Source organism: Silene latifolia, chromosome 2, assembly GCF_048544455.1.
Source record: "Silene latifolia isolate original U9 population chromosome 2, ASM4854445v1, whole genome shotgun sequence".
Taxonomy (NCBI): domain Eukaryota; kingdom Viridiplantae; phylum Streptophyta; class Magnoliopsida; order Caryophyllales; family Caryophyllaceae; genus Silene; species Silene latifolia.
Window position 1 is genome coordinate 108,656,946 of NC_133527.1, and position 12,253 is coordinate 108,669,198.

The 12,253-nt window shown below is 36.5% G+C and overlaps 1 protein-coding gene across 1 annotated transcript; it reads left to right on the top strand.

Moving 5' to 3' along the window:
* The first annotated feature begins 10,261 nt into the window (after positions 1-10,261).
* Positions 10,262-11,146, top strand: LOC141641167 (uncharacterized). The gene has a single exon (XM_074449840.1). It carries the CDS (start codon positions 10,262-10,264, stop codon positions 11,144-11,146), a length of 885 nt encoding a protein of 294 aa, XP_074305941.1.
* Positions 11,147-12,253: the final 1,107 nt, after the last annotated feature.

Below are 12,253 nucleotides of genomic sequence, written 5' to 3' on the forward strand. Positions count from 1 at the left end.
ATAACCAAATAATGTACGTACATAATCCAAAATGAGAAAATATCCAACTAAATGAAAAATTTCAATACAATAAATAAATGTATCACATTATGGGACCAAGTCCCATATTCACTACATGACCCTTGAAACCTTTAGGTGGCATGCCTTTAGTCAAGGGATCGGAATCATTAATTCAGTGCTAATGTGTTCTATGATCACTTTCTTTTCTTGAACACGCTCTTTTATGGCCAAATACTTAATGTCGATGTGTTTACTTCGACTTCCACTTCTATTATTCTTAGCCATAAATACCACAGCTGAATTATCACAATACATTCGAATTGGCCGACTAATAGAGTCAACGACTCTTAGCCCAGATATGAAACCTTTCAGCCATACACCATGTGAGGTAGCCTCAAAACAAGAAACGAACTCGGCCTCCATAGTAGAAGTGGCTGTTAATGTCTGCTTAGTACTCCTCCAGGATACAACTCCGTCAGCTAGCATAAACACATATCCTGATGTGGATTTTCGTGAATCAATGCAGCCAGCAAAGTCTGAGTCGGAGTACCCCACCACTTCAAGACTATCAGTCCGTCTATACATAAGCATGTAATCTTTGGTACCCTGAAGGTACCTCAACACTTTCTTTGCAGCCTTCCAGTGATCGATGCCTGGGTTACTCTGATATCTGCCTAATACTCCAACAAAGATATGCAATGTCGGTCCGTACAGACTTGAGCATACATAATACTACCTACAGCTGAAGCATATGGAACATTTTTCATTTGTTCCCTTTCTAAATCGTTCCTGGGACACTGGTCTAAACTGAATCGGTCACCTTTCACAATAGGTGCTACACTTGGTGAACAATCTTTCATTCTGAACCTTTCAAGCACTTTGTTGATATAGGCCTCCTGAGACAAGCCTAAAATGCCTCGGGATCTATCTCTATGGATCTTAATTCCAATGACATAATATGCCTCGCCCATATCTTTCATATCAAAGTTATTTGAAAGAAATTGTTTCACCTCATATAAAAACCCCTTATCATTGGTTGCTAGCAAAATGACATCCACGTATAACACAAGGAAACAAATCTTACTCCCACTGACCTTAAGGTATATGCATTGGTCCATGATATTTTCTTCAAAACCGAATGAAGAAATTACTTCATGGAACTTCTTATACCATTGGCGGGAGGCTTGTTTCAAACCGTATATGGATTTATTTAGCTTACAAACCAAATGCTCACCATCTTTAGAGGAGAATCCTTCAGGTTGTTTCATGTAAACCTCTTCCTCTAAATTGCCATTGAGAAATGCCGTTTTCACATCCATTTGATGTAGCTCGAAATCAAAATGAGCTACTAATGCCATGACAACTCGAAGAGAATCTTTCTTTGATACAGGAGAAAATGTCTCCTTGTAGTCGATCCCTTCTCTTTGAGTGAACCCTTTAGCAACGAGTCTTGCCTTATGTCTCTCGATGTTGCCAAGTGAGTCTCTTTTAGTCTTAAAGACCCACTTACATCCGATGGTTTTTACACCATCAGGCAACTCGACGAGATCCCAAACTCGATTAGCCGCCATAGAGTTCATCTCATCTTTCATAGCATCCATCCATAAGTTTGAATCAGAGAACTTATGGCTTGTGAAAATGACATAGGATCATTATCGGCTCAACATTGCAATCCGATTCTTGTAGATATACTTCATAGTCGTCAGGAATAGCCGATCTCCTCTCTCGAATAGATCTTCTTAATGGAATTTGTTCAACCTCACGGTGAACTTCTTCCTCATTATGATCCACCCTATTTTGATCGACATTTTGTGGAATTTCTGTATTTGGTTGTTGAACTTGCGATCGATCTTCAGGACCGTGATCAATAATCAACCCGTCACTTAAAACAGAGGGTGAAGCTTCATGTTGATCCTTTTCAGGTTCAACTTCTATAGTACTCCCACTGATTAAGTCATTCTCTAGAAATTTTGCATTTCTAGATTCCACAATCCTGGTACTATGAGACGGACAATAGAACCTATAGCCTTTGGACTTTTCGGCATATCCAATGAAATGCCCACTAATAGTCCTTGGGCCTAGTTTCTTTTCTTGTGGGTTGTAAATTCTCACCTCAGACGGACATCCCCAAACGCGTATATGTTGCAAACTCGGTTTCCAACCTTTGAATAACTCAAAAGGCGTCTTTGAGACGGCCTTGGAAGGTACCCGATTTAATATATATGCAGCCGTCTTTAGTGCATCAACCCACAAAAATGAAGGAAGTTTAATATTACTTCTCATACTACGCACCATTTCAATTAATGTCCGATTCCTTCTTTCTCGCTACACCATTCGATCCGGAGAACCGGGCATAGTGTATTGGGCAACAATCCCATGCTCTTGAAGGAATTTAGCAAAAGGACCAGGTGCTTGTCCATCTTCAGTATATCTACCATAGTACTCACCACCTCTATCTGATCTCACGATTTTAATGTGCTTACCACATTGTTTCTCTACTTCAGCCTTAAACAATTTAAAGGCATCAAAAGCCTCGTCTTTGGAACGAAGTAAGTAGATGTACATATATCGTGAATAATCGTCAATAAAGGTAATAAAGTATTTCGGATCATTAGCGTTCATGTCCGGACAACAAATATCCGTGTGTATGATTTCTAATAGGTCAGAACTCCTCTTAGCACCTTTCTTAGATTTGTTAGTTTGCTTTCCCTTAATGCAACTAACACAAGTATCAAAATCGGTAAAGTCTAAAGTACCAAGTACCCCTTCCTTTACCAATCTCTTAACCCTCTCAATGGAGATGTGTCCCAATCTCCGGTGCCATAACATAGAGGACTCCTCATTCATAATACTTCTTTTTAAACCAGTATTAACATGCATAGTGTTTTGAGTGGTATCATTTTGTAAATAAAGACGATATAAATTATCAGACAAAGTACCATGACCAATAACTTTAGAATTTCTGCAAATACTGAAACCAGAATTCGAAAAATTAAAGGTAAATCCAAACGGTACAAGCCTTGAAACTGAAATTAAATTCCGAGCAAAATTCGGAACATAAAATGTCTTTTCCAAAACCAAAACAAAACCACTACTCAAAACTAAACTGCATGTCCCTACGGCCTCCACGTTCGAGCCTATCTGGTTTCCTGAATAGATAGAGCTTTCACTTGCCACTTTGGTTTCCGCAGTTTGTCATACCCTGCAAGGTATTCGAAACATGGATTGTAGTACCAGAGTCAATCCACCAAGTATTATGAATAACATTAACCATATTAGATTCATAACAAACAAACGCATGAAAATTACCTTTCTTTTTAAGCCAAGCCTTGAACTTTATGCAATCTTTCTTCATATGTCCCTTCTTTTTACAGAAGAAACATGAAGACTCCTTCTTAATGGTCGGCTCAACAGACATCTTACCCTTTCCCTTATCCTTATGGTGACCCTTCTTAGTACTAGATGATTCTTTATTAGTACTAGTGGTTAGGTTCACCTTTTCAGCCTCCTCCAACAACAATCTCCCCTCCTCCTGAACACACATGGTCATTAATTCATTAAGAGACCATTTGTCCTTATGTGTGTTGTAAGAGATCTTAAATGGGGCATATTGTGCTGGGAGAGAACACAAAATGAAATGTACCAGGAAAGAGTCAGACATAGTAACTTCCAATACCTTAAGTTGGGCTGCAATATCCCTCATGCGCATGATGAAATCACGCACTCCTTTAGTGGCATTCAGCTTCAAAGAAGTAAATTTCATAATTAAGGTGCTTGCCAAAGCCTTATCAGAAGTTTCGAACTGTTCATCTATTGCTTTAAGAAGGTCTCGAACTTTAGTATGCTGCTCGACGGAACCTCGGATACTAGCACACAGTTTTGTCTTTATGAACATCGTGCAAATATAGTTTGATTTCTCCCACTTTTCACGATGGTCTACTTCATCTGGTGTGCTAGTTTTGTTTATCTCAGCCGGTTCCTCGTGTTGTATAGCATAATCGAAACGAGTGAATCCTAAATGCAAAAGAACTCTTTCCTTCCACACCTTAAAATTATTAACAGTTAATTCAGGAACGTCTATTTTGATATCAAAGGAACTTCCAGGTAAACTTGCTGCAAATTTTAAATATACATGCTTAGTAACAAAAAAAATGAGACTTAACTTTATCACAACTTACCAATGTAAATTATGCTTATATGAATCTAGTGACATAAACTTGCCTGTGGGCTAAAGTCTACTCAAATTAGATGCATAAAAAAATAAACTTTATGATGAAACTATCAAATTATATTCATTTCTCAACTCCTGTGGGTATATTAAGAAACATAATTCAATATAACACCCTAATTAATCACACAAATATAATAAGATTCCTGTGGGTAAGTCTCATCACATTATGTATAATTAATTACAATAAAATGTCTAGTTTCCACATGTGATTTCGAATAAAATTTAATCAATTAGAGATGTTGTGGCTACTCCCTAACTAATAAATTTAAAATCACTTGACATTTAAACCATTAATCTATATACTGAACTTAATGTATATAAGGTTAGCGAAGTCAGATACTTAACAACAGCACAAACCATAAATCAATGCTACTGTCGAAAGTCCAAAAAATAACGGCATCACTTCAAGCAAATTAAATAGAATCAATTTCTAATATAAAGCATACTTAATTAGCCAAAGTAATTGAACACACATGTACTGAAGCCAAAAAAACATGAATCGTCCACTAATAGACTTATGTAAGTGGTCACTGTTAACAAAATCAAAACCCAAAGTCCACATGATAAAGCCGTAAAGGCGACAACTAATCAAATGGGACACAGCTGCACAAGTACACAAATATTTGTCTCTTATGCCATCAAGTCAAGTCTCCATCATTGTTACTCTATACGCATTAATTATTTATATTGATGTACCTTATCAAACTATATGATACACTCTACTAACATGTGTCAGCAACAAGGACTACAATAATGTAGAATGTGGACAAATTTGTGAAACATGCGACAACAAAGCAACCAAATTACACAATTTTCAAGCAAACTACAATATAAAATTAGAAGTTTCATAGAGTAGGCTTATATAGGATGTATACTTTATGATAATAAAGGCAGTTTCACAAACCCAAAATAAAGAAGGCACTGCAATACTCCTCCAAAACAGACGACACAGGCAACAAAATAAACTCCATCCCCAACCTATGTCTTTCTCCATTAAACCCAGAAAAACCCAACACAAAAATTCCAGATTTTAATGAAAATAGACGGAAACATATTTTAATCAAGCCAAACAACCGAATATCAAAATAAATCCATATTCCGATGAAAAACGAGATTAGCAGATTCATTATATCACGGACGGAAAAACTGAAGTCGGAAATCAACAAGCAAGACAGAGGCGATAAACTCGCTCTGATACCAAATGTAAGTTCTTTATACTTAATATGCATGTTTAAATTACTGAAATAAACATACAATAAACTGAAAGCGGAAGCGATAAATTAAGATCGAGAATTAGAACCTCCAGCCATTGCTTATGGATTCCTGAACAGCTTTAAAAGCCCGATTATATAACCCGTCTCCGATGTAAACCCGTCGCCGTAAAACACCGTATGCTTTTCTTACTGATTTCGGTTCCAAACCCTCCTTTCTCACTAATTTAGATGGTGTATAGAATGCTTAAGAGAGAGTAGATTTGGTGACCTTTATCAATGAAGGATAGTTCTCTTATATACTGCTCTTGCCATCAAAGAGCAGTTAAACGTGATACTAGAATGGTGGAGTGGATACTGTAAATGGGGAGTGAATAAAGGGCAGTTTTAGTCATGGGTTGACTGCCAAAAAAATGGGCCACAAAATAGGATTTTTACAAAACTGAAATTAATATTAGGATTAATATTATTTACTTAATTATTTATAAAAATCCAACAGTGTATTGTAAGGGAAATAACTTTAAAATTAGTCGGAGAAATACATATGACACTTGAAAAATAAACTTCGTATTATGTATAATTAAATATGACATTAGCAATAACAAAAGACGTAGGGGCATATTTCAGCGTTCATTTTACTCTTTACATGAGTAAATTCTATATAGTACGTATTATGCATTCACATTTGTCACAACCCAGTTCGGCCTAGGGCCTTTTAGCCTCATAATACCTCATTTTTTTAATCGAAAGTTGTTATAAAATTGGATATTATAAATATATCAAAGGTTTTTTTTCCTTCAAATTTAATAAAAAGTGAATAAATACTAATGAATAATTTTTTAATATTAATAAATTGTAGATAATTTATTTATTTCTTGTTTCTAATAATAAACTTGTAAAATAATTAATTAATTCTCATTTCTAATAGGAAAATCATATTCCTAATTATAATAGAATTTTTTTTTAAATAATTATTATCTCCTAATTCTAATAGTATAATTAGAAAAAAAAAGCCTTAATAAATTGTTAATTTATTTATCCAAGGGGAAGAAACCCTAGATGCCAATGCCGACTGAAAAAGCGATTGATCAGCTGCATCTAGGGCATTAATTTCCTTGATTATGGCTCGTTCTTCTTCATCAAAATCACCAAAAAAACATAATAAAAGTAGTAGTAGTAATGAGAAAGGATGTGACAGGAGGATTGGGTGTGAGAAGAAGCAAGGGCCATAAGAAGATGAAGTTTTACGTACTAAGCCCATGCATGAAGTTAACTCGATCCCTGGCTTGTCCTTTGAGGATGAGGAGAATCCAGATGGCAACATACAATGGGTGACAAAGAGGGGTAAAAAGACAGGTAAACATTCTATAGTAGTTGAGACAGAAGAGAGTAGTGAAGAGATTAATAAGACTGCTATGGAGGATTTGCTGCAATTCACCACTGAAGATGTAAGTGAAGAAATTTCTTACTGGAACCAGGCTGTTTACTGCTTTTTTCTAGGAGCAAACCCTCCTTGGGAGGTTTTGCAGGGGTATTTACACAGAATTTGGGGACGTCATGGTATTGACAAGATTTCCTTTTTACCAAATGGTATTTTTTTTGGTAAGATTTAAGGAGATGAAGGATAAGGAGGAGGTTTTGAATGCAGGATATCATATGTTTGATAAAAGGCCCTTGATTATTAAGCCCTGGCAAGAGGATGTTGATCTTTTAAAGGAAGAAGTGAAAGTTGTTCCTGCGTAGATTCGTATACATGGCCTGCCTCTCAAGTTTTGGGGTACATGTTTACCTTCCATTGCTGGACTTGTTGGCCCTTATGTGAAGCCTGATGCTGCAACTATAGAGAAAACTAGACTGGGGTTTGCTAGGACAATGATTGAATTGAAGGTAGGGCAAGCCTTCCCCTCTTCAGTTAAATTTCGAGATGAGTATGGAAAGATTGTCCAGCTAAAAATTGAATATGAATGGAAACCAATATTGTGTGAAAAATGCAAGGGATTAGGGCATGAGAGTAAGAATTGTAGGAAAGATCAGCACAGGACTACCCAGTCCAGGCCTAGTTTTAAAAGAGTTTGGAGACCTATTCCTAAGGCCAATGTGGCTAACCCTACTATATCTAATAAAGAGTTCCCTGCTCTGACTACTGTGACAACCCCTCGTCTGCTTGAAAATTCAACTCCTGAACCGATTCTTTGCTTTGCAGTCCCCTCAGACGCATCCAACCTCCTGATGCTGCTAATGCTGATGAGAGTATTCAGGTAAAAGATGTTACAGATGAGGAAATTACAATATTGGAGAATTAGGTAGTGGATATTGGTGACCCTAATAATACTATTAATAATAATGAATAATATAGGGTTCTGGAATGTTCGGGGCATGAATAGTGTTAATAAACAAAAATTTGTTAAAAGTTTTATTCAGAATAATAAAGCTTGTTTATTTGGTCTTTTAGAAACAAAAATAAATGGTGTTAATGTAGGAAATATAGCTCATAATATGTTTGAGGGGTGGAGTGTCACAACCAATTGCAGCTTGCATAAAGGAGGAAGGGTCTGGTTATTATGGAGGCTTAACATTTTTGAAGTTCATATTATTCAATATGATCCTCAATTTATTCATTCCAAAATTATTATTAAAGCAACCAAGAAAGTTTTCTTCCTCACTAGTGTTTATGCTTTTAATGAGGGCTCTAAGAGACTGGATTTATGGGATAAGTTGAGGTCTATTGCTAGTCACTGTGCTGTTCCTTGGGCTTTGGTTGGTGATTTCAACACTGTCATTTCCTCTGATGAAAGATTGGGAGCTACTTCTAAACAGAAGGACATGGATGCTTTTATTGATTGTTTGTCTGCTTGTGGTATGATTGATATACCCGCAACTGGAGCTTTCTTCAATTGGACAAATAAGAAGGAATCTAACCAGAGGAAATATAGCAGACTAGATAGATTTTTGGTCAACCAAGAATGGATAGATGAGTTTCCAGATATGCATGCTCATTTCCATCCTGAGGGGCTTATGGACCATAGTCCTTGTATTGTCAGGAATATTATATTGGATAGTAGGAGATCTACTAGTTTCAAATACTTTAACATGTGGAGTGGTGCTCCAGATTTTCTAGAGACTGTAAAAAACACATGGAGTCAACAGATAAGTGGTACAAAGATGTTTGGTGTGGTTAATAAATTGAAAGCTCTCAAGGGTGAACTCAAAAGACTTAATAAAGACTGTTTCTCTGATGTAGAACTCAAAGCCGGTCAAGCTATTATTACCCTTGAGGATATTCAGCTGCAAATCCAGGACAATTATGATAGACCTGACCTTATTGCTCTAAAATTGAAGGCTCTTGAAGAGGTGAAATACTGGTCTAAAGCAAGGGACAGTTTCCTACAGTAGAAAGTAAAGACTCAATGGCTAGATGAGGGAGACAGTAATACAACCTATTTCCATAATGTCATTAAGAAAAGGTGCCTGAGAAATAAGATTGTATAGATTGAAGATCAGAATGGCAACCTCTGTACTGATACAGTCAGTATGCAGGAAGCTTTTTTGAATTTCTATCAGGGATTGTTGGGTAGCAAGAAGGGGACTGAACAGGTGAGAAGTGAGGTGCTGCAAACAGGATCCTATTGTAATGAGAATCATACTATTTACTTATTAGCTCATGTCACTAAGGAGGAAATTAAAGGGGTAGTGTTCTCTATTCCTATTGATAAAGCACCAGGCCCTGATGGTTACAATAGTGGATTCTTCAGGGACTCATGGGACATTGTTGGGGATGAATAATGCTATAATGGATTTCTTTGCTACTGGTTGTCTGCTCACTCAGATAAATGCTACCAACATAACTCTTATTCCAAAATGTGACAGACCTACTGCTGTTAGCCATTTCAGACCAATAGCATGCTGCAATCTGGTTTACAAAGTGATTTTAAAATTGTTGTGCAATAAACTAGCTCTGGTTTTACCTGATATTATACATGAGAACCAAGGAGCCTTTATTAAAGGCAGGTCTATTATTGAAAATGTCCTTATCTGCCAGGATATTATCCATCTGTATACAAGGAAAGCAGTCACTCCAAGGTGTCTGTTCAAAATAGACTTGCAAAAAGCCTATGATACGGTTGAGTGGGATTTTGTTGAACAAATACTTCATGGTCTCAAGTTTCCACCTCACTTTATTCAGTTGGTGATGCAATGTGTAAGGTCTACCTTCTTTACCCTGTCCCTGAATGGGAATAACTTTGGTTATTTTAAAGGACAAATGGGTCTGAGGCAGGGAGATCCTTTCTCTCCTCTTTTGTTCACTATCTGCATGGAGTATTTAGCCAGACTGATTAAGTTTGCCACTGACAGATGGCCATTCCAATATCACCCTCTTTGCAAGAATCTGAAGCTTACTCATCTCATGTTTGCAGATGATTTGCTTCTTTTTTGCAAGGGTAAGCCTCAGTCTATTTGGCTTCTCATGAGAGCTTTCTCCTCATTCTCTAAGGCTTCAGGCCTGGCTATGAATAATGCTAAGTCTGAAATTTTCTTTAATGGAGTTACTGAAGACATTAGAGAAGGTATAAAATTGGTGATTGGCTTCAGGGAAGGCATCATGCCCTTCAGGTACTTGGGAGTGCCTATTAAAGCTGGTAGGCTTACTAAGCTGGAATGCTCTGCACTAACTGAAAAGATGGTAGCTAGGATTAGAGGATTGAGAGCAAAAAAACTTTCTTATGCTGGCAGGATTACTCTCATCAATGCTGTTCTCAATACTCTTCAGAATTATTAGGCTCAAATGTTCATTATTCCTAAGAGCATCATCAACCATATTATGGCTATTTGCAGGAATTATCTGTGGGATGATTCCCCTGACTACCACAGGGTTCCTCTTGTAGCCTGGGATAAGGTTACCTTGTCTAAAAAGGAAGGTGGGTTGGGAATTAAGAAAGCTGATGTCTGGAATATTGCCACAGTGGGCAAATTGGTTAACTGGATCTATTACAAAGCTGATAGACTTTGGATTAAATGGATTAATGATGTGTATATCAAGAATCAAGACTGGCATAACTACTCACCTCCTACTGATTCAACCTGGGTATGGAAGAATATTTGTAAAGTGAAAGATAAGCTCAAAAATGGGTATACAGACAGCATCTGGACCATGAGTCCTAAAGGATACTCTATCAAGGGTGGATATGACTGGCTATCTCCTGCTCATGATACCCCTGACTGGACTGCTCTTGTGTGGACCAACTGGAACATCCCAAAACACTCTATGACTACCTGGCTTAGAATACATGAAGGAATGAATCTGAAGAGTAAATTATACAGGTTTGGTTGCTGTGCAGATGATCTGTGTATACTTTGTCAGAGACAGCCTGAAACTGTGGAGCACCTGTTCACAAACTGTGTGTATACTGTCAGAGTTCAGTCCCAACTGGTACAGTGGTATGGTGGCTATTTCCCTACTGTGAACAACTTGATTACAGTCAGCAGGAATGGTATACAGTGGAAGATCAAGGTTGCCATGTTCAATGCCTTCAACTATTCCATTTGGTATCAAAGAAATAATGCTAGGATTAATGACTGGTTGTTAAGACCTGAGATAGTTGCTGCTCGAATAGAGGAGGATATTAGGAGAAGAGTTAAATCGAAATGCAGGGCAGTTGATGACCAAACTGTCCTCATTTGGCTGCAAAGTATGGGAGTGATATGATTTGCTTGTATTGGGATTCGATCCCAGGACCTCTTGTAATTATTTGATTTGTTATGATATATAATATACTCACATTAGACCAAAAAAAAAATTGCTAATTTATTTCCTATTTCTAATAGAAAAATTGTAAAATAATTAATTAATTCTCATTTCTAATAGGAAAATTATATTCCTAATTGTAATAGAAAAATTGTAAATAATTAATAATCTCCTAATTCTAATGCTAATAGTATAATTAGAAAAAAAAGCCTCCTTTAGTTATATACTAGATTTAATGCCCGTGCGATGCACGTACCTATTTGTAGTGTTCTATCGTGTATAATACTGTAATTATAAAAAGTTAAAATGTATTACTAAAATGTAAACAACTACTTCACCTATATTTAATGAAATTGCAACCTTTTTCCAACATTTCTTCCTATATTTTGAGAGTGTAAACATTTGACAGTTTTTAATTCCCTCGAAAAAGTTTCAAATGATCACTATCCTATTAGTTCCTCCGTCCCGGTCAGTTATTTGTTTGCCAATATTATTTTTGAGTATCTCAGTCAATTGTTTAATTTTCTATTTTAAAAATGTCTTTAATGGGCTATTGAATCATCCACACTCAATTTGGTCCACATGTCATTAGTAATTTACTCATTTTCTTTCTTTGGTATTTGTGCCAAAATTAAAAGCAACATTTGAGAGTCTATCGTACTCCCTCCATTCAACTCCACTTTACATGTTTGCTTTATCACGTTTGCCAACACGAGTTTTTCGTGGTAAATATCTTTAGCTACGTATTTGTAAAAATTATAAAAGTTATATATTTTTAATGTACTCTTAAAGACGAATCAAATAAGATCTCACATGAATATATTTTAACTTATGTATCGAGAGAAAATTGAAGTTGAATGTCCGCTTGTGAATAGTGTGCAAATGAGAAACCTGCAAAGTGGAGTTTAATGGAGGGAGTAGGATCATAAAGAAATGAGCAAAATGAGGACGGTGAAGAGCCATTGTGCATACTATTAGCTACTCTCTTTGTCTCGGTCAATTGTTTACTTGTTCCATTTTAGGGGTCTTAGTTTATTGTTTACTTTTCTATTTTAGCAATGTCTTTGA

Coding starts and splice junctions, on each gene's coding strand:
- LOC141641167 (XM_074449840.1), top strand. CDS start 10,262: ATGGCTATTTGCAGGAATTATCTGTGGGATGATTCCCCTGACTACCAC.